Genomic DNA, 22212 nt, shown 5'->3' with positions numbered 1-22212 from the left:
TTTTTTTTTTTTGTGTGTGTGTGTGTGTGTTACAGGATAGTCAAATTGTTTGGTGCAGCGCTGTTGCATCAGCAGTTTATTTTAAGATACTAACCTTACTCTGTATTTTGGGAAACATTAAAAGACTTTTCTGGCAGGAAAAAAATAAAACTTCCTATGCAGTAACTTAAAAAAAAAAAAAATAGTTTGGCTGCATGTAAAGATAGCTACAGTAAGAAGAGGTTTCTTTTGGTTTTGATTGTCAAAGTGCTCATATGAAATAATTTCTAGCTTAATTTGAAAATGAATAGGCAATATGTACATATCTTCTACAGAAACATATACAGAAAAATTTGGCTCTGATAAACAACAAATAAGACTTGTTTTATCAATACGAATTATTTTTCCTTTAAACTTTCTTGATGTGGATGTGTTACAGAAATGTCAATTTTCTTCTTTTAGCTTTAGAAACATAATTAATACTTTAATCCTACAGATAGTTATTCTAAAATAAACTTTTCACTAAATTATCACTAACCTGTAAATCCAGGAAGAAGAGTATCCACCGCGGGATGATTTCAGTGATGCAGATCAGCTTAGAGTGGGCAATGATGGCATCTTCATGTTGGCATTTTTCAGTAAGTTATCTTGTATCCCAGACCTACTGAGGTATATCTTAATTGTACCTTTTTTTCTATGGAATGTGAAAGATAGCTGTGATAAATTGCATTAATGTACTGTAATGAATGGATTTATTTTTTACCTGTACACAGATATAAATGCTTCCTGTTCCAGATTTAGCAAATATATTGCACTTTTTTTTCTGTGGTATCTGCCACAGATAAGGGAAGAAAGTAAAATCATATAAATGTTTTGAGGCATACCAAGGCTGCACTGTTACCTGTGAGTTGGAGATTTCTTGCATCTTCTAGTTGGACTACCAATTAAGCCGTTAAACTCTGGTTCACAGAAATCTGGCAATTGATTTTTTGAGTGGGGGGAAAAAAAAAGAGATGTGCCATATAAAGTTGCTGGTGCTAGTGTAGAGAATTAAGTAGCTGTGGGTGGATATTTGGAACAAATCCAGCCATGCCCATTTTCAGGTTGAACTAACCACTATCATATGAAAATGTCTTTGGTAATGTCAGATTACAACCAGCACTACATATAACACTTCTTCAGGTACCGTGTGTGCACTGTGCATGTTTTGTAAGTTATGTACTGCCTTGAGCAAAGTTAAATTTAGCTGCTATGAGTTGCTTCTAGAAAGAAGCTGCTTCTGTTTTGCTAATTGCGTATTTCTTCCGAATTTCTGAGGATATTTTCCCTTTCTGAAATAAATGTGTTTGGCAACTTGGATGGAAGCCAGGGATGGTGTCAGGGATGTAGCTTTTAAGTATTCATCAGAATGAAAGCTGATTGAGATGCACTGAAATCTCCTTTATGTCCTTCAGCATAGATCTCACCTTAGTTCTTCTTTCTTTATTGTCTTTCACAGCCTCTTTATTTAACTGTTACAGGTGCAGGTTACAGAACTTTAGCAGAATCCTTTTTTTCATATTGGCCTATGATGTACTGGGACAACGGGTGTTTGCATCCTTGGATAAAAATATGTGTCTACCTCTCGTAACAAATACATAAATACATGTATAGGGTAACAAATGAGTTCTGTAGTTTGACTTCTTTGTGTAGTTGGAGCATAGAAAGTGGATATATTCTTGTGTCAAAGGCAGGTATGGCTTCATTTCTTTTTCCCTTTTTTCACCGTCCCTATGTGCTATAACTTTTTGTGTTTAACCTATTTAGGTTCTGCATTAGCACTGTGCTTGGAGGTCAGGTGCATTGTTGGCTCTAACGTGTTTTAAGTTCATAAAATCAGTTTTCCAAAACTATGAGTGCAAAACATTGTGTCCACCTTCAAGAGTGCAGGCATTTACTTGGATAAACTGATAACTTTCTCTTCAAATAGCTGTTTAGCTGAGACTATGCAGAGCACTGCTCTTATACATTTGACAAAATACTTTGTAGATCATATTTTTTTTATTATTCTGAAATTGTTACTGCAAACTTTGCTTGCCTATGAATGAAATGTATAAAATGAATGCTTACACATTGTAAGATACTTATGCACGTGTATGTGTAATTGGGATCTGTGTTACCTGCTGTGAGAAAATGTACTTGTTTGTGTTCATGGTATGAGTTCACAAAAAAACGGAGCACTTAGCTGTACTACTAATTTTTAGTAGCTTCTCATAGGGAAACTTCAGAACTAATTGAAAAATGAGGTTAACTTCACCAGGGTAGATCGTAACTAATGGGTGATATATTCCTGTCTCTCTAATAAAGGAGATCTTCTCCTCTAATAAGGAGATAAAAGCCTTTGTCAAGTTGATGTATGTAAAATTAAGAGAGCAAGAATTAAAATGAAATTTACAGTATGCTATCTTTTGGGTTGCTTTTTCATGGTGGGATATGTTTAAATGCTGCAAGTAGAAGTGGCACATCACAGATAGCCTAGAGTAAGCTCCCTTAGTTAAAGTGCAGGAGAACAGTGTCAGAAACTGTTGTCTAGTGAGAAAAGCGTGGAATGAATGACTTGTTCCAGATGTGCTCTCCCACCTCCTCCTGTGAGTGACTGTTATGTACAGTATTGGTAGAAAGATTTTGGGGGGAGGGCTGGCAGGGGCAGGCTGCCTTTGTTTTAAATATAACATAGTGAAGTTAGCATTTTTCAATTACATTTTATTCAGTTGAAGTATAATAAAATAAAACCTTTTGCTGAGCTTACCTGTATATTGCAGCCTGGTCTAATGGGAAGTGCCCCTGCCCATGGCAGGGGTGTTGGAACTAGATGACCTGTAAGGTCCTTTCTAACCCAAACTATTCTATGAGTCTGTTGCAATGTACTCGTGATATGTAGCTACCATCTAGTGGTAGCTGCCCAACTTGCATAAAATTGCTGTCTTGAGGCCATCTAGTGGCCACGTGTGTTTGTTAGGGGGTTTTGTTTGCATTAGGAGCTGAGTGCATGAGAGTTACAAACATATTTCCCATCTAAGTTATAAAGTACTGTTCTGTTGAGCATAACTAAATAGAATGAGCCAATATAAGGAATCAAAAGTCCTTCATATGAACAAGTGGAGTTTTTCCTTTAGCATTTGATTCAGAAACTTCAGAAAAGATTAGAAAACAACCTATTTTATTTCTTATATATGGTAAAATCACATATTTAAGAAATTGTTGCTCATGAAATCCGTGATTATGTTGATAAGCAAAGAATCTGCTCTGTAATGGTCAGGGCTGCTGCTTGTCCATTTCTGATTTTGAGGTAAATGAATATATTCATTAGTTAATATATCAGTGACTATATTAATTTTGCATTGAATGTGAAATGCAGCAAATATTGCTATTGGATAACTTAATATGTTTTTCTGTTATGTATGTTTAGCTCTGCTGTGCTTTATACAGCATAGTAGACTCTTTCCAGAATGTCAGAGGAATTTGTCAATAGGCGAGTTTCTCAGAATGATTTTTTGATTGATATGCACAACAAAAAGGAGGAAATTCTGTGCTTTTTCTTCATTTTGAACATGGCTATAATTGTTATAAAGCAAGTAATTCGTGACTCAAAGGGTTTGATTTTCATGCTGAATCTGCCTGTAGTGGAAGTCATCTGATTGTCTTATCCTGGTTCATTATATGAAAGAGGTTTTCTGTGTAGTGATAAAAGGTATGGTTTTCCCTTAAACATAAGGAGAGCTTGAGAAATATCAACCAGCTTTTTCACCTGTGGGTCCCAGAAGGAATTACAGGCCTCATCTGGATTCTCTGAAACCATGGAAAGGAGTTTTGGGTTGTCCTTACAACTTGGAAATAATGGATATTAGTTTGAACCTCATAGGTTAATAAGGAGGAAGAAGTGGATAAAAGTGCTTGATGATACAGCCAAAGTTTAAGTTATCATACAGAGATCTGATTTGTTCTCTTTGAACAACATCTGGACAATTTAAACACTATATACAACTCTCACCAATAAATCTCATGATGTGGAAAAAAATGTACATACTATCTTAGATGCTGTATTAGAACATACAATAGCTATATGAAAATTTCATAAATGTTCATACAGTTTTCAAAGCTATAAGATTCTTTAAACAGTCAGTAAACTGCACACAAGTTAGGATACCCACTTAGGGGGTTTCAAGCAGGCACAAGTTGGAAGGCAGAGTTGTAGCACAGGCTCAGGGTTAGCACAGCCTTGGTTGTATGCTTCCTCAGGAGTGGTAAGCATGGTCTAAATTTCTGGTGGGTGGGTCCTTCTTGCAGATGTAGGAAACCTGACTTCTGTATATCCACATCACGAATGTTACGCAGGTTTCCCTCAGTCATGTAGGAGAAGGGGAAGGGAAGTAATTTGAAAATGCAAATGGTGGTAGGAGATGAAGGAGCTGGTTTGGGCATGCTTTTTTCCCTTTGGTTATCAGGGGTGCCTGGCTGACTTTCGTACACCATCACTTAACATTTCTTAACGTAGAAAAAATTTTACTTGCGTGGTTGCTCCGTACATATTGAATATAATGCAAAATAATTGGAACAAGGAAGCTTCTAGATGGGCATTAAGAAGAGGTTACCAACAAGGGTAATGGAGCAGTAGAAATAAATTGCCTAGGGAAGTTTTTGAACATTCATCACAGAGTAGAAAAAAAAATTGTTGGAAGTTGATAGCAAATGCTTCTAGTGATCATCTTCAGACTTAAGGTGAGCTCTTCAGAAAGGAGCAAAAAATGTGTACCACTTTAAAAATGGAGTAAATTCTTTGAAGGAATGGAAAGAATAATTTCTAGTGGTGCATGAAGATGTGTAAGTATTAGTTTATTGCCGTATGCTTAGTAAACCTAGGCCAGGTAGGAAATACTAAGCTCTTTGGTGTTTGGTGTATATTAAAATAATAAGTCATTGGACAAGCAAATTGGGGAATAAAGGATGTAACTTAGCATGCTTTTATTTATTTTTATATATATATATATAGTTGCCATTATAAGCTTATCACAGGCTGATCACAGCCACTGTTAAAATTTGGAACCAACCTTAATCTTCAATTTTATTGGCTTCTTTTCATGATACTGGATATAAACTTAAAACAGGTGATTAATGTGTAGCTGTGGAAAGCTAAGTAAAACAAATCAGCAAATGAAGTGCAACAGCAGTTGAGGAAAACAGATTTGTTTTAGTATGCTTGTCATTATTGTTACATCTTCTGATGTATTGCAATATGTATTTCTTAAAACCTTGCACAAGATTGCTTAATAACTTGGCAAACTAAGCGATTTTTGTTTACTGTACATTGTGGGAGTGTAATGAAAGGATGTGTCTATATTGCTTTGCAACTGAATGAGAACTGACAAAAAGCTAGCATGGATTAATAAATTATTAATGACTAAGTACAGCTTTCTACATAATCTTTGCCTTAACTCTGCAGTTATTTGAGAATGAAGAATGGCAATGGCTTGTTTGTCAAAACCAAGTAGAATTATTTTACTCCAGCTTCTTTGGAATTGCTGTTAGACAAAAGACTTCTGATTTCTAACTTTATTTTTTGATATGAAAAATCCAATGCTGGTTGCTGCCCCTTCGAAGAGGGCTTTTGCTGTGTATATAGCTGATGGATAGCCTCATTTTGCATATCGGGTTTAGAACATCCCATGCTTTGTATTTTGGCTGGGATTATTTTACTGCAAAATCTAAGGAGAAATACAAGTACAGTGTAGTTGTTGTGAATGCTATGTTGGCTATCAGGAAGACTTTATTAAAAAAGACCCTTTAGTCCAACCCTCCTTCTCCCAAAAAGCAACTATCGTATCTGTTTTTCACTGAGTTGTGTTGTTATAAGGCAGTAACTCTAGTGGTTATGTTCTCTTTATGTGAATTACATTAATATAGACCTACTTTCTCCTCTTGCTGTCTTCAGGAATGTATAAACTCAAAAATCTTATGTTTTTCAGTACCACTTGTCTGTATGGTGTTAGAATAGCAAAGAAAGATACCAAGATCATGATGTCAGTGGCAGTCACTGTGAGTTTCATCTAAATGTGTGAAACTTGTGAAAGAAAAGAGGACAATAGTTGAAAGCTGGGCTGAAGTATGAATCTAAATGCTAGCGATCTCTGGCATAGGAAATGATTGTTGTTACAGAGAGGTTAGTCTTGCAATAGGAGTCCAGAAGATGAACACAGAACCCGGCTGCACGGAGAGGATGGTCAAACTAAAGTTAAGAATGCTTTTTTATTTTAAACAAGAATTGGTGTTGGGACCGGTCTTGTTCAACATCTTTGTCGGTGACATGGACAGTGGGATTGAGTGCGTCCTCAGCAAGTTTGCCGATGATACCAAGCTGTGTGGTTCGGATGATACCCTGGAGGGAAGGAATGCCATCCAGAGGGACCTCGACACGCTTGTGAGGTGGGCTGATGCCAGCCTTATAAAGTTTAACCATGCCAAGTGCAAGGTCCTACACCTGGGTCGGAGCAATCCCAGGCAGAGCTGCAGGTTGGGCAGAGAAGAGATTCAGAGCAGCCCTGTGGAGAAGGACTTGAGGGTGCTGGTCGATGAGAAAATGAACATGAGCCGCAGTGTGCGCTCGCAGCCCAGAAAGCCAACCGTATCCTGGGCTGCATCAAAAGGAGTGTGACCAGCAGGTTAAAAGAGGTGATCCTGCCCCTCTACTCTGCTCTCATGAGACCTCACCTGGAGTATTGTGTGCAGTTCTGGTGTCCTCAACATAAAAAGGACACGGAACTGTTGGAACAAGTCCAGAGAAGGGCCACGAGGATGATCAGGGGACTGGAGCACCTCCTGTATGAAGACAGGCTGAGGAAGTTGGGGCTGTTCAGCCTGGAGAAGAGAAGGCTGCGCAGAGACCTCATAGTAGCCTTGCAGTATCTGGAGGGGGCCTATAGGGATGCTGGGGAGGGACTCTTCATTAGGGACTGTAGTGATAGGACAAGGGGTGATGGGTTCAAACTTAAACAGGGGAAGTTTAGATTGGATATAAGGAAGAAGTTCTTTGCTGTGAGGGTGGTGAGGCACTGGAATGGGCTGCCCAGGGGAAGTTGTGAATGCTCCACCCCTGGTGATGTTCAAGGCCAGGTTGGACAGAGCCTTGGGTGACATGGTTTAGTGGGAGGTGTCCCTGCCCACGGCAGGGGGGTTGGAACTAGATGATCTTCAGGTCCTTTCCAACCCTAACTATTTTATGATAATAATGTGACTGTAGCAGCTTGTTTGTCTTTCTATCTCACTTTTAGGTATGGCTTTCTTCTTCATGAAAGCCTGTATTAGTGTCAGACCAGGAGCATTGTCTGTATGAGAATGTTATGGGAAGCTGAAGTCTTATGAAGGACGAGGTCATCTCTTTAACTCCTGAGCAGTGCCATTTATATTTCACAAAGTGAGTGGATGCGTACAAATAGTGGATGTTGATACTTCTAGAGAAGATAGTAGATACTTCCTCTTACTAGTCTCTCCCCCCACCCATGCTATTTTTAACCTTAGCTTGATGGAGAAACTTGTTGTGAACAGTGTTAGAACATGCCAACGCCTTTTCTTTCAAGAGTTGGGCAAATAATTCAGTGTTAAACGTCCATCTAATACTTCTGCAGTGACTGTAGATTCTATTTTGAATATTCCTTTAGAGGAAGGGTAAAACTGCAATTGTGTTCAACTTTGATTTCCCCTCCTATAGTTATGATGGGGAAATCTATTTTTATATTATATATAAAAATATATATTATATAATTTTTTTTCATATATATATAACTATTTTTAAGTATTCTGGCAATTCCATTAGTTTGTGTAGTCCATTAGAAACATGTCTGTTTTCTGTATTTTTTAGCATGCCTGTTACTGGAGTCATAAAGTCACTCTTCATAGCTTGGCATAGTGGGGAGAAAGGGGGAGAGCGGTAGCTGTTATGCTGAGACAAGAACAGATATGAAATAAAGAATGGCTTCTGAAATACTACTCTTAAAAGGATGGTGGATTTTGAGAGCTTGCTTGAGATAGTGAGGTCCTCCTTCCCCTCTACTCTGCCCTGGTGAGACCCCATCTGGAGTATTGTGTCCAGTTCTGGGCCCCTCAGTTCAAGAAGGACAGGGAGCTGCTGGAGAGAGTCCAGCGCAGGGCAACAAAGATGATTAAGGGAGTGGAACATCTCCCTTATGAGGAAAGACTGAGGGAGCTGGGTCTCTATAGTTTGGAGAAGAGGAGACTGAGGGGTGACCTTATAAGTGTCTATAAATATATAAAGAGGGAGTGTCACGAGGACGGAGCCAGGCTCTACTCAGTGGCAAACAATGATAGGACAAGGGGTAATGGGTACAAACTGGAACACAAGAGGTTCCACTTAAACTTGAGAAGAAACTTCTTCTCAGTGAGGGTGACGGAACACTGGAACAGGCTGCCCAGGGAGGTTGTGGAGTCTCCTTCCCTGGAGACATTCAAAACCCGCCTGGACGCATTCCTGTGTAACATTATCTAGGTGTTCCTGCTCCGGCAGGGGGATTGGACTAGATGATCTTTCGAGGTCCCTTCCAATCTCTAACATACTGTGATACTGTGATACTGTGATTACATCTTCATGTGGATTGCTGAAGGAATTATAACAAGGTTTTAAATTAAGAAAAAGAGGTGGTTTATAGATAATCCTCCGAAATTTACTTTTACTTAAGAAACCTCTTGATCAGTTTTCTGTTCCTAATGTTTTGCTGTAAGTGTTCAAACTTTTAGTGAAAAGACAAACTATTTTTTTATATGGTGATTTAATGCCTGAATTTGATGTGGGTTTTGTTTTTTCCCTGATTTGGGGGCTTGAAAACATTCAGGATGTGTGTGCAGGGTTTTTTTCCTCTGCCACCCTTCCATTCCTCCTTGCCTTGGCAGTGTTTTTTGTGTTTACTGTGGGCTTCCCTAATGTTTTCAGTTTTCCACTATCTTGCTCTTTCCAGAGCTCTTGAATTGTTGTCTTCTCCCAGTGCTTTTGTTTGGAGCAGGGTGTGTGTCTCTGTGTGTGGGGTGTGTGTGTGTGTTTGTTTCTAGTTGCCCTCACCTACTTCCAAAGCTGGGATATCACTAGAGTTGGGAATTCCCGTACTTTGACCTAGTGCACGCAGACTGAAGTCAATACACATGATCTTGTTGACTGGCAAGTACATATGAAACTTTAACTTGTAAAACTACTGGGAGTATAAAAGTGTTAATTGAAGGAACGGTGGTAGTCCTGCTAAATGTCCTTTTTTGTTTCTTGATTTCTTAAGCTTCTGTGTAAAATTTCCAGGGCTTCTTATGTCTTATGCTTAAATATAGATCTAAAAGAGAAGACAGTAACCAATGAACCATCAGCTTCTCAACTTACCGTAATTTCTGTACTATGTTTACAGAGCAAGAGCGGATACTTTTATTCTGTTCGATCCAAACTGGATAAAGCTGAATATGCAGCCTTGATACATGCACGTATGTGTGCATATAACTATATTTTTGGTTATAAAAATGTAGCAAGGTTTTTTTTTCTTTGTTTTAATCCAAGTCTTTTATGTTACAGTCCTTTGTTTGCATTTACCCTTCATGTCTACTGTCAACTGGTTAGATTTTTGTAGCAGTGTAATATTTCCTTTTATGTTGGAATTTTCTCTTGTTTAAAGTAGTAGGTTCCAGCCTGTTTACCATTTACTTTGTTATTAAGTGACTATACCATGGGGGATGTCTGGGTTCAAAGTCAGTCTCTCCAAGCCTGAATTACCGGAAGGGAATTACTGACTGTGTAAGCATGTCCTTATTAGTTTAAAAGTAAAATTAATGTTAAGTCTGTTTGCTTAGCTATACAGGTTAACAGAAGCTACTGTTTTTCTTTTATTTTATAGTGGCGTTTATTTTCAACTGGATTGGATTTTGTTTATCCTTCTGTATAACAAATACCATAGCTGGAAGGTATGGTGCAATCTGTGGATTTGGTCTCTCCCTGATCAAATGGATTCTCATTGTTCGGGTAAGTTTCATGATTCACGCTGTACAGACTCTGTTTGTAGAACAAAACCATAACAGTTTATTCAGGGATATATAATAATTCCAGTATATTCCAGTGCTTAACAGAGTGCCTAGAATTTTGCCAAATTCTACTTTAGCAGAAAATTTACTTTTTTATATTCATATATGCTTACTAAAGATGAAGTTAATCTATTTTTATCTGCATTTTAAATTCATGTTTCCACTAAAATAAAATGCAGAATGACTCATTCTTTGCATAACTACTTAAGGCCTACAGAAGAAGTGGAGCAAGTACCTAAAATGTCACTGTTATTTTGGTGTTCTGTATGAAAGATTTATAAATGACTTATCTGGGGGAGGGAGTGGTTCAGAAAAAAAATGTCTTCCTTGTATCTGATTCTTTTATTCCTTGTAAGATGCATACAGAATCAAGTCAAAATTGAATATTAACTTTGTTACATTTTTACCATCCAAGATGCTGAGTTTCTGATATTTTCACTGAAAGACTAGATGCTTTTCAGAAAGGTAGGTTAGCCAGATGGAAGTTACTTAGCATGATTATGTGAATGCTAGATGAATCACAATGATTCTTTCTGAACTTCAAGTCTATATGTCTGTGAGTCACATAATTTAAAAACTCTTCCTGTTTGATGAAGAAAGAAATCTTGGATCACTTAGTTGTTACAGTGAAGATTTATGACATTCCTGTGTTGTCTCTCTTTCTAGAGACACTAGCAGAAAGCTCATAAAGGTGTGTAACAACAATTTTGTTTTTATGGTGATACACAAGCACACGTGTGTGCACAAAATCGTTCTGTTCCTTTGTTTCAAGCTCCTCCAAAGGCTTGTGCTACCCTTTCTCACTCAGGATCAGTAGTACAAAACGTTATAGTGTTTAAGCAGCCTGAGTTCATATATGCTCTCTGTGCCAGTTTTTACTTTGGGGTGGGGTGTAGAGCTGGGGAGAGAGCAAAAGCACAATTTTGCCCTCAGGGAGGTTTTGCAGCTGTGGCTGCTTCTGCCTAAAGGAAGTGTAGGAGTAATGCGCATGTGCCAGTGTTGGATTGCTGGTTTTAGTAAATCTTCTTTCCAGTTAAATAAAATTACAACTTTAAAAAAAAAAAAGCATATTGAGATATTGTTGTAGTTTAAACCCTAGCCAGACAGCTTGTTCACTCACTCCCAGTGAGTGGTCCTGGGCTGAGAGCAATCGAGGGCACACCCTCCACCCTCCGCCCCGGGGCTCTCCCCTTCCCCGCTCCCCTGAGGGATGGGGAGGAGGATTGAACGAGTGCAACTCCCACGGGTTGAGACAAGAACAGTCCAGCAACCAATGTACAACACAAATTGCCACCGCTACCACCAACGATAACCATAATAAGAGAAAATAACAAGGGCAGAGAAACAATACCACTGGCCAAGAAACGAGTCCCACCTGGAAGCCCCTGTCCTTCCAGGTAACTCTCAGTTACCTCCTGGGCATGATGTGCTGTGGTATGGAATACCTCTTTGGCTAGCTTAGGTCAGGTGTCCTGTTTCTGCTTCCTCCCGGCTTCCCCTCCTCCCTGGCAGAGCATGAGGCTCACAAAGTCCTTGGCCAAACCAAAACATCATTGTTATCAGCTCTGTTCCCGAGCTGAATGTCAAAACACAGCACTGCACCAGCTACCGAGAAGGAGAAAAATGACTGCTACTGCTGAACCCAGAACAGATATATGTTTAGAGAATTAAAAATACTGGCTATCAAGCCAGATGGGATTAATAATGTTGTCAACTTCCTGGGAATTGAGTATTCATTTAATACTGTAATGAAGAGTCAAAATTAAAATGCTTACTCTGCTAAATATAGAAGTGCCAGTATTTATATAGGGATAATGCAAGTACCAATTTTTCAGTTCAACTTGGGAATTCTGTTTCTTGCTACTTTTTTTTCTTGGATTGCTCATATAAATGAAAACACCGCAAGATTAAACCTCTAAAGAATTCACATGATCTGGCAAAAACATGTGGATCTTGGTGCACAGTTACTTGAAATAAAATCAAGCTATACCTAGAGTTCTCTAAATGTCTTGGATTTTTATCTGGTTGCATGTGTGGCCCAGTCTCTTCTCTCTCTCCTTCTCTTTTTTTTTTTCTTTTCTCTCTCTTTTATTTAAACTGAATTACATGCCTTGATTACTTGATTTCTTGGTTGATACTACTGTAATGTCCTAGAAATGGCAAGCGGGAAGCACTGTGGCAGGATGCAGTAAATATACTGAGTGATAGCAGGACAGGAAGCATATGAAAAGTGTGCAAAGCTATTAAATAGTTATGTTATTCCTTTTGGCAAGTTTTCACACATCTCCCCATTTCTACTTCTTATGTGAGTTTTGGAGACATTTGATTAGCCTTTTTATCAGTGAAGCATGCAGTCTGGAGTCTGGTAAAGGCACAGATACCTGTCTCCAATGCCATCACACCCTGCCCTCCAGCTGCCTCCCACATCACAGGGAGGACAAAACTGTCTACCATGGTCACTAGCAGGAACAGTTGAAATGCCACTTCAAGGTTCATTTAGTTGCGTTCAGCTCACTGCTGGGAACTGAATGCTGGTTTGAAAATGAAAAGACTTTAATGAGTTGGGGGTCTTTATGGGGCTGGTATTCTTGGCAGCTATTAACAGTAGGGGGTATACAGAAGGTCAAAAGCTCTTCTTTTGAGGGGTCAGCAGAACATCCCTGTCTGATAAGATTAAACTAATGTGGCTTTTCGTGTTAATATCTAAAGCAGCAGGCTGCTGTAATGTGTTTGGGATGCAGGCACTGGGGGGAAAAAAGGAAAACAACAAGTGGTGATTCATTATAGTAGAAAATGTCAGATTACTCGCCAGTAATACAAAGTTTTTAATACATGTATATACACATACGCATACTTTTTTTAGAAGTTTTAAAATGACTGCCACAGACCAGCTGACACTGGAAGCGTTACTTGTATGTTAAATTGCTGCAGAAATACCCGTTTTGCATTTTAGTTGAATATATTACTTGTATTTAAATTTGCTTTTTCCTCTGTGCTTCCTGTATTTGCATAATGCATTAAATATGTCTTAATCATATCTCATACTGCAGCTAAGCTTTGTGTATGAATTTCAGTTTTCAGATTATTTTACTGGATATTTCAATGGGCAGTACTGGCTCTGGTGGATATTTCTTGTACTTGGTAAGTGGTGGTTGAAAACATTTGTTTTTTGATGTAGAGGTATTTAAAGATGAATCATGTCATTGTAAGTAAGAGTTCTGTATCATGTTTAGCTGTGTGCTTTTCTGAAGCTGCTGATAGTTTTGTGTGTTACTTTTATTTCCATAGTATTCACGAGGTTATTGGTTACCATAGTGGTGTTATTGTGTGAACTGCGGAGTATTCAAATAACCTACAGCTCAAAAATTTTTTTGTTCATATGTAATTATGAGCATAACTGAGACTTGTAGTTTGTGCTTTTTAAGCTTCTTCTACTGCTCTGGGGTTGCAGAACTGTATAATGAAACTTCAGCTTCATGTAGAGAACATATTAAAAAGTGAGTGTTCTCTAATACTTGCATGTATAAACCTGAATGGCAAGTATTCAATATTAAGAAACGTGACTGATCCTACGAAGGCAGTCTGCTGACTTGTACCTAAGTCACAAAATGTCCTTTTCTAGTCCTTTGAAATGCATACTGTGTCAGTAGTTTCTCAGCCAGACAAGAGAATGGCTTCATGCTTCCTGATCACAGTGCTCCTGTCATGTCAGCTTTCTTCTAAGAGGTCTGTCTGCCCATGTTCTTATATACCTCAAAATCTGCTCTTCTGTCTGTTTTTACTTAGGATATACCAAACCCCAGCCACTGTACCTTTTTTTTTTACTGTGGATTTTATAATTTGAATATGGAATCTGGAGTAAATTTGTTTCACAGAAGTGAATGCTACTATCCATTTTATTTTCTAGCTCTGAAGCATAGTTCAGTAGGTGGCACTCTTTCCTTTGAGTCAGTTGACTCGTGGCTAGCAGCAAATGTTAGAATAAAATGTTGAGTAAATTTAAAAAACAAACTAAGAAAAAAGCCTGACATAATGTTTGTGACTCACTATTTATCTCACAAGAAATGCCTGAAATCTTAAACTATGTTTAAAACTTTCTCTGTCTGCCCTTTAGTAAAGTTCAGGGGCATTCATCAGACTTCGTGATACTCAGCTTGCTGTACTGTTGAGCACAGTTTGACACATTACAGCATCAGTCCCTTGAATGCTTTCATACTCTGAGGTGATTGTATTTAAGTCAGAGGTGAAATAACTCTTCAGGTACAAACCTTCTGATGCCTGAGATTGAGATTTGACACTTTTTTCACTTGGATGAAAATAGTGTGTTCTTCCCCTAACATTTTCCTCCACTGTGTCTGTGGCAAAACCTGTCCATTTGTAATTCCTCTTTCTACTGTCTTTTGCATCACTTTTTCAGAAGGTAGCTCTCTTAGATTTGGGAAAGCCTTCTTTTCAGTCTTAACTGAAGATTTTTTAATTTAGTTTAGTTTAACTCACAAATTTGTAATATATCATGGAATAAAAGGCATTGTGAGGCATGCAGTATGCATCCAACAGTCAAAGTTCGCTTCTCTTCCAAATGTTTTGCGTGGAAAATAAAGCCAGCAGTGTTTTTAAACTGATAAAATGGATATAACGAGATTGCTAGAACACCATAGAAGGATTTAACCCAACAGAGCTACTTAGCAGAACATGGAGGAGTATTGTCAAGTCATGGGAGCACTGCCAGCCAGATCTGTATTTCGTTGTTTCGGGTAACTTTCCCATTAGAAAGTAGCATGTCCTGTGTCTTTTTAGAGGTGAATTAATTGAGTTGGATTCTTTCCTTTTCGTAGTCCTTTGACATACTTGAGCCCACCTATTGCCATCTTCTCCTCTCTTCCGTCAGCATCTGGAAAAATCTGCTTGTACTTCATGGCAAAGTGAAGTGGTCTGCTTCCAAGGAGCTGTCATGTACAGTTAATAAATTGGAGAGAGACAATTCTAACTTTAAAATTTAAACGTTAGCCAGTGTTTCTTTTGAGGAGCACAATGGAAAATGGGGTGGTGTTTTTGTGTTGTTGTTGGTTTTGTGTTTTGTTTTTTTTTTTTCTCCCAACTACAGAAATATAAAATATGGGTTGAACTTGGACTGGTTTTCCAATGTGTGTAATGCAGAAAATATGCTTTCAAGTACTGTTAAGAGCTGCCTACCCACCTTATGCTGTTTCAGCTGCTTTTCAGTTGGACATGGGACTATCTCCGGTAGCATTGGGGTAGCAGCTTTTGTAACAGACTTTTGATGCAGATCTTGCTGCCTTCTTCTCCAGACAGAATTCACTTTAATCACAGAAATTTGTTTTGCTTAGATCAAAGTTCCACTGATTAGCACACTGTTTTGTGTTTGTTGGGGTTTATTAGTTTGTTTTGGTTTGGGGAGGGTTGTTTGTTTGTTTTCATTTGCATGTCTGTTTTAATGAGGCTTTGGTTTAAAAAAAAAACAACCCAAAAGGTTAAAAAAAAAATCACAAAAATCATTTAGGGATGAAATGATTATAGGAAAAAGTCAGTGTCTCAGCCACTGAGCAGCAGGAACAAAACGTGCATCAGGTAAGAAAATATCAGTGTAACCAAAGAGATTGCTTATTAAGATGCAAGAGAAAAGGATGAAATCTTTTGCTAAATTTGTTAAGTTTAGCTTTTCATTTGAACATTGGAATATTAATACATAGGTGTATGTATCCATATAATCATATATGTGTTCATTAAAGGAGGAGAATTGCTCTATATGCTCATGTTTCTCTCCACTGGATGAGGAATTCATATCTCAGCCTCCCACTCTTTGGGAGGATTGTTTTATCTCTGTTGAATTCTTCCTGATCCAGCTGATGAATGGATTGTTCTGAAGTTTACTTAGTCGCGGAAAATGGACCAGAGAGCTGCATCTGCTATGCAACAATGTGTTTTTCTAGGTTTGTTCACGTGTCCAGTGAATCTCTGAATTGGTAAAATGATGCTGACAGCATCATGTTAGTGAGTCCCATTGTTGCAGCTGTAACTTCTGTGTGACTATTCTGTATCTATTGTTCCTCTCATCAGAATGGAAATATTCTTTCAAATTAAGTTTTAAATATTTAAAAATAATTTGAAATGTGGAGTTGACAAAAAAATGTAATCATAAAGTGTTTACTAATTTTCTTTGAATTGACTGTTGTTCTTCCTCTTCTTGAACAGGTGCATTTTCCTCACCAGTTAAATCTCAAGCCATAATCTAGCCTAATTTGTTACTGGCTTGTTGCTACAGCAATCTGTACTGTCTGTTTTGGTTTTGTTTTTCTCTCCCCCTCCTTTGACTTTCAAAACCTTTATCTTAAACATTTTAAAGATATGTTTTGTGGTTTGGGTATTCTAACACACTGGTAACTTGTTTTAAAAGTTCTACTTGAAAAGAATGTGCAACATCTATTCTTTTTTCCCCCTCATTCTTTTGAAGTATTTTCATGAGTCTTTTTAGCAGATGATATCCTTATGTCAGAAGATAAAAGCAGGAGACTTGCCTGTTGAATTTGTAAATGATTCATAGAGACCTTGCTTTACTTTGTATAGTCTAGATTTTTAATGACTTAAATAAGAATACTGTGAGAGTGTGTACTTAGATTGATATTCTTCATTTTGTGGATTTTCTACATTTTTAGGACTCCTCCTGTTCTTTCGAGGCTTTGTTAATTATCTCAAAGTCAGAAATATGTCTGAAAGCATGGCAGCTGCTCACAGAACAAGATTTTTTTTCTTGTACTAAAGGTAAGCAATTTTTAGTGGTAATATTGTCTTTCCCAGGAAAACAATAACGAAATACTTAATAAATAATCAAACTTCTGTCACCTAACAGAAGTTGCATGGCTTTTGAACATCTGTCATGAATGTCGTATATATTCTACATGGACTTGGAAATATCTGCAGTCTCTTAAAGTCATGGAATTTTAAAGTAAATAGAGCATCCTCATTGCCTCCAGTTCTCCCTGGAACTAACATTCAGTAACAAAACTGAAGAGGAAACTTGTTTTTCCTAAGCAAGAAACAGTATCTGCTGCCTGCCAGAATACTGTCCTTTGTCTTGAAACACTAGCTTTAGTAGTCAGCCTTTTGTCAGCAAGTTGGGAAGTGCTAATCTGCCTGCATATTAAATCTGATTGACATGGTTCTGAACATGCAAACAATAGATGAGTTTTTACAGGACTGGATTAAGACAGTTGTATACAAGTATGATTACTGTGAATGCAGCAGTGTGCTTCATATATTCTTTAGGTAGCTGACTAATTAGTCTGGCACATACCCACTCAATTTTTTTCTTCTTTTTTAATACTTTTTATCCTGTAGCTGGACGTATTGGACGTCACTATGTCATTATGTCATTTAAACCAGGGGTCTCCATCTGTGTTCAGCTTTATTTAAGTTGCATGACAAAATAAATTTAAGGCTGGAAATTAGTATTGTAGCATTTACATTACTCTGCACTCTACTTAAAATGCTTAAATACTGCATTTTGGCTTAACTGAGAAGCTATGTTTGCTGTAATAAAGCAGGTTTTCATAGCTTTTCTCCAATATTGCTCACAGGATTGATATGAAGTAACCAGAAACACATTATTGAAGCCTGAAAAAAATTTGAGATGCTATTTGGCTAGAAAAAAAATCTCATTTTATATAAGACAGTGATATTTAGAAACAGCTGATGGTAAATATCTATGCTATACAGTATAGTTCTTGATAATAGAAGAAGTCTCTTAATGTAACTGTAACATAGTATTTTTTTCTAATGTGCTGTTTGGTCAAAATCATACAATAAGTTAAAGTTAAATAACTGGGACTTAAAATGACTTTTAGTTGCCAATTTAGGTTGGTTGCTACATGGCAGCATTTCCTATTTACAGTAGTTACGTATTCCTCCTTTTCCTTGTAATGTGGTAACCTCTTTAGAATACCAAAGTTTTAGTGACTAGATGGAAAATATCTGTTAGCTTTCAGTACAGTAAAACTTAAAAGTACTATCTAAAAAGCAATTGTTAGGACTAATTGGTATTTGAAAATTGTAGCTTGAAGAGAATGAGAGTATAGGATAATGAGGTGTGTGACTCTGCTCTCCTGCGGTTACAATTCTGCTTTGGGACTAAACACTATCTAATTCAGCATTATTTGAAGTTAATGAGTTGTACTGTCTGAGTTCAATGTCTTTGAATTTTTTCTTTACCTGTAAGCATCACTGACATGTATGGGCTGATAAGGTCTGTGGAGGGTTGACAGAGCTGGACCCACAAATATGTGTCCATACCTCTTTTTTGAGGCATCTTTAAGTGTTGAAACAAGAAGTTCAGATTAATTGCTGTCACACTTAGATATCCTTGTTCTTGCATAGACAGGTAACTTCCTCTACAGTGACTGTTATTTTTAATGAATAACAAATATTACCTCTACATGTACAAAATATTTTCAGGTGCTCTTTTGAAATGACAAAAAAAAAACCAGGTATTGCTTTTTCTTAACTCTGACAATGAGGGGGGGAAACAGGTTGCTGCTTTGCTGCTTCTAGGTTTAACATCAGTTAGCAATGCTCCTTGTAGTGAATCACTGCAATGAACTGAAGTACAGCTCTTTCTTTATCTTCAGACTGCATCGAACAGACATTCCTTTCCTATACCAGTGTGAAGCTTCCAGATGATCTATAACCCTGCAAGTTAATAGGATAGAAGACTACTAAAACCAGAAGACAAATTAGGGAAGATACGGCTTCAAAAACAAATGACGGGATTGTTTATGCTCAAATACCAGTTCTGGTCATTCTAGTAAATATTTATAATTGCTGCCTTTTGTTTTAGCACATTTGTATATGTGCTTATTAAAAAGTACTCAAGTAAGAACAAACCATCTGTTACTATAGATTAGGTACAGTCAAACTTGGTTGATCTGTGCTTGTTGTGTCTGAAAGATTTAAGTGGTAACTTGTTTCACAGCGTCTGTGTACCACTGACTTATTGATCTGAACGTTGAATACAATGAACTGCATTAAATGATTCAGATTAACCCATTTAGACAGGGTTTTTTTATATAATTTAGATTCATCTAATGCTCGTGTAGAACACTTTTCAAGTTTACTAAACCCCAAAATTCCTTGTTGTCACAAACTTGTATTTGCCAATATTTTATCAAATTCAAACCAATATACTGGTTTGCTTAAAATAATACTCCACTTTGAGTCCCCTGTAAATAACTGCATAAATGACTGTTTGAATTGCTTCTTAGGAAATATGTCAAAATATATTTTGTAACAGCATATTCTCTAAATTTTGTTTAATCTTATAGCTATATACTTTTTTTTGTTAATTGGCCTATTAAGGGTATAGTTACTATTAGATGTAATTTTGGAGGTAAAGGCATTGAGTTGTTTGTCTCATCCTAACTTTCCTCACATGCATTGTTATTAACTGGTTTGGGCTTGAGCCTGAAGTATGTTATTCATATGCATGATCCCATTAAAATCATAGAATTGTTTAGGTTGGGAAAGACATTTAAGATCATTAAGTCCAACTGCTAACCTAGCACTGCTTTGTTCGTGTTAGCAGGGCTGGGCAGCCTTACATGTTTAGTCCTTGGTCATGCAGTTGAATCCCCATAGGTGCACCTTTGTTCCTGAGACAGAGTATAACACGGGTTCTGTTTAAGAAGTCTTGAGCTTAGTATAAATACAAAGCCCACACTGAGGGCTTCTCTAAAGAAAAATCATGTAGCTGTCTTACAATGCTTGTTTAGAATAAATACTTCACCATTTCCTGAGAATAAACTAATTTAAATGTAAGGTAATTTTTGAAATAATCTACAAAAAGGTAGAAAAAAAATTATCTTACTTTTAAAGCTCTGAAAGTAGAAAATGTGTTGCACCTCTCCTTAAAATTCATTTAAGGTTTACCATTAATTTCTTATAAATATCATCTCTTTAAGGGGTACTGCCTGCTGTTCGTGCATGTGTGGTTTCCTTTGAAGTTTGTGAAATTTAGGATTCTCCTTGAGTAGGAGAATACATCTCTCAGTCCTTTGCACAACTGGAATCTCAGTTGCAAAAATACGTTGGCTGTTGGTTGCACCTTTGAGGAAAAAATTACAAATACTTCCTCCAGTTTTTCTTTTTATTTTAGAATTTTGCCTTTTTATTACTAACTTTAAGAACAGTGAGGTTTATGTTGTTTTAAGCTAGTGCTGTATTCAGTTTTGTATCTATAATGAATGTTTAAAATATACATATAGAAACTGGTCACATTATTCATTTTCTTGATCTTTCAGAGATACTGACGGAGACTAAAACTTCAAGGGCATCTCCACTTCCCAGGTTTTTATGGAAAGAATAAAATTTAGCATTATGTTCAGTATTGGATTGGGATTTCCTTCTAAACTCATCTGTTTATTTCTGTTTTCTTTTGCATTCATTGTCCATACAGAAAGGAAGTGGATAATAAAACATTGCTTTGTTTTACTAATTAAGACTTATATTTTCTGGGATTTTCATATTTCATATTGAAAAATACACATTGCAATATTTGTGTCAACATGGAATTCTAGACAAATCACTTGGCAAATGAGTACTAACCAAGCCTCTCTACTTTTCATCTCATTTTATGCAACCAACTGTAAGGACATTTCTTCTTAATGAATTGATACAACTGTGTGAAGCACCCAGTATTGATTAATTTTCTATGCTTGCTAATATCAACCAGTGCTATTTCCCAACTGTGTCAATTTTCCCAAATTAAGTAGCAGTCGTCTGATGAAATTGTTTGCTCCACTGTTTTACAGAAAGCTTCATGGTTTCATTGTGTTTTGTTATTTTTCTGGACTACTGGGGAAACCTTATTTGGACAGAAAGAATATGTAGGGTTAAAAAGTTATGCATGTTATATAATCCTTTGTAGTTGATGCAGCAGTTTGGTAGCCTGAAATCTCATCAGCAGGAAGAAGGGAATTGGGACACTGTTTTCAAAGACAGCAATCTATTCCAGATGTGTCAAATGCTGCATATTTTCCTTGCTATTTCCTGTGGTTTAGAGACACCTGGCCAGCGTTGCTTTGTGTCTTAGTTGGGGGGGAAGGGGGAATGGGCAACTCCTGTATCGCAATGAAGTTGACTGTAAACAGATTTTGTATGAATGCAAATAAGACTTTGAAGTTTGGGGCAAAAACAGTTGGAGAAGGGAGGTGGGGAGAGAAACTGCCATTTTATTCAAGCAACTGGTATGTACATAATTTCTTTAGTTTTGTCATCTACTTTATTCATGTGGACACCACCGGAAGATGGACAGCTTGAATATGATTCAAATAGCCTGTGACTCTGTTAATGCATTTCAGAACTGATCCATCGCTCACACTTCCACCCCTCTTATGGAGTGGAGGTTGTGACCAAGCTCTCACTTCGCTGTCTTACCTAGAGTACTGACACAGCCCTCATCCTGCAACACATTTTAACCTGGTTTCAACACCCTACTCTTTCTGGGTGTGCTTCTCTCCCTTTAAATGATGACAGCAGGTGAGAAAAAAGTGGTTTTATTAACATGCTGTCATAACATCAAAAAGCTTTTAATCTCTTTTCCGCTTTCTGAGAATGTTTTCCCATAGTACTGCACCGTAGTCTCTCCTGTGTGGCTGCTTGCGTTGTTCAACAGAAAGCTCATCTCATGAAATTAGTATTACTTTCTTGACTTCTGAAGGGAAGGTGAATCTCTGGTTTGGAAATAAATGTATCTCAATAAGGAAAAATATATTCCTATAATCATGCTAAAATGTGATTAGCATATCATAGAATCATATAATAGGGTTAGAAAGGACCTGTAGATCATCTAGTTGCAACCCCCCTGCCATGGGCAGGGACACCTCCCACTAAACCATGTTACCTAGGGCTCTGTCCAACCTGGCCTTGAACATCACCAGGGGTGGAGCATTCACAACTTCCCCTGGGCAGCCCATTCCAGTGCCTCACCACCCTCACAGCAAAGAACTTCCTCCTTATATCCAGTCTAAACTTTCCGTGTTTTAACCCGTTACCCCTTGTCCTGTCACTACAGTCCCTAATGAAGAGTCCCTCCCCAGCATCCCTATAGGCCCCCTCCAGATACTG

At 37.5% G+C, this 22212-nt stretch overlaps 1 protein-coding gene across 1 annotated transcript in view; it reads left to right on the top strand.

Moving 5' to 3' along the window:
- NDFIP2 (Nedd4 family interacting protein 2) overlaps positions 1-20581 on the top strand; it is a 47534-nt gene extending 26953 nt beyond the window's left edge. The window contains exons 4-8 of the mRNA XM_061445235.1: positions 530-617; positions 9894-10018; positions 13152-13218; positions 16752-16857; positions 18720-20581. Of these exons, the coding sequence (XP_061301219.1) occupies positions 530-617; positions 9894-10018; positions 13152-13218; positions 16752-16855 (384 nt within the window). The 3' untranslated portion in view covers positions 16856-16857; positions 18720-20581. The remainder of the gene's footprint in view (positions 1-529; positions 618-9893; positions 10019-13151; positions 13219-16751; positions 16858-18719) is intronic.
- The last annotated feature ends 1631 nt before the right edge of the window (positions 20582-22212 follow it).

This window comes from Pezoporus flaviventris, unplaced genomic scaffold (assembly GCF_033815535.1).
Source record: "Pezoporus flaviventris isolate CSIRO_AGI_PZ_B2104156 unplaced genomic scaffold, CSIRO_AGI_Pfla_v1 ptg000003l, whole genome shotgun sequence".
NCBI lineage: Eukaryota > Metazoa > Chordata > Aves > Psittaciformes > Psittacidae > Pezoporus > Pezoporus flaviventris.
The sequence above is the reverse complement of the archived record's forward strand: the minus strand, read 5'-3'. Positions and strand labels throughout refer to the sequence as shown.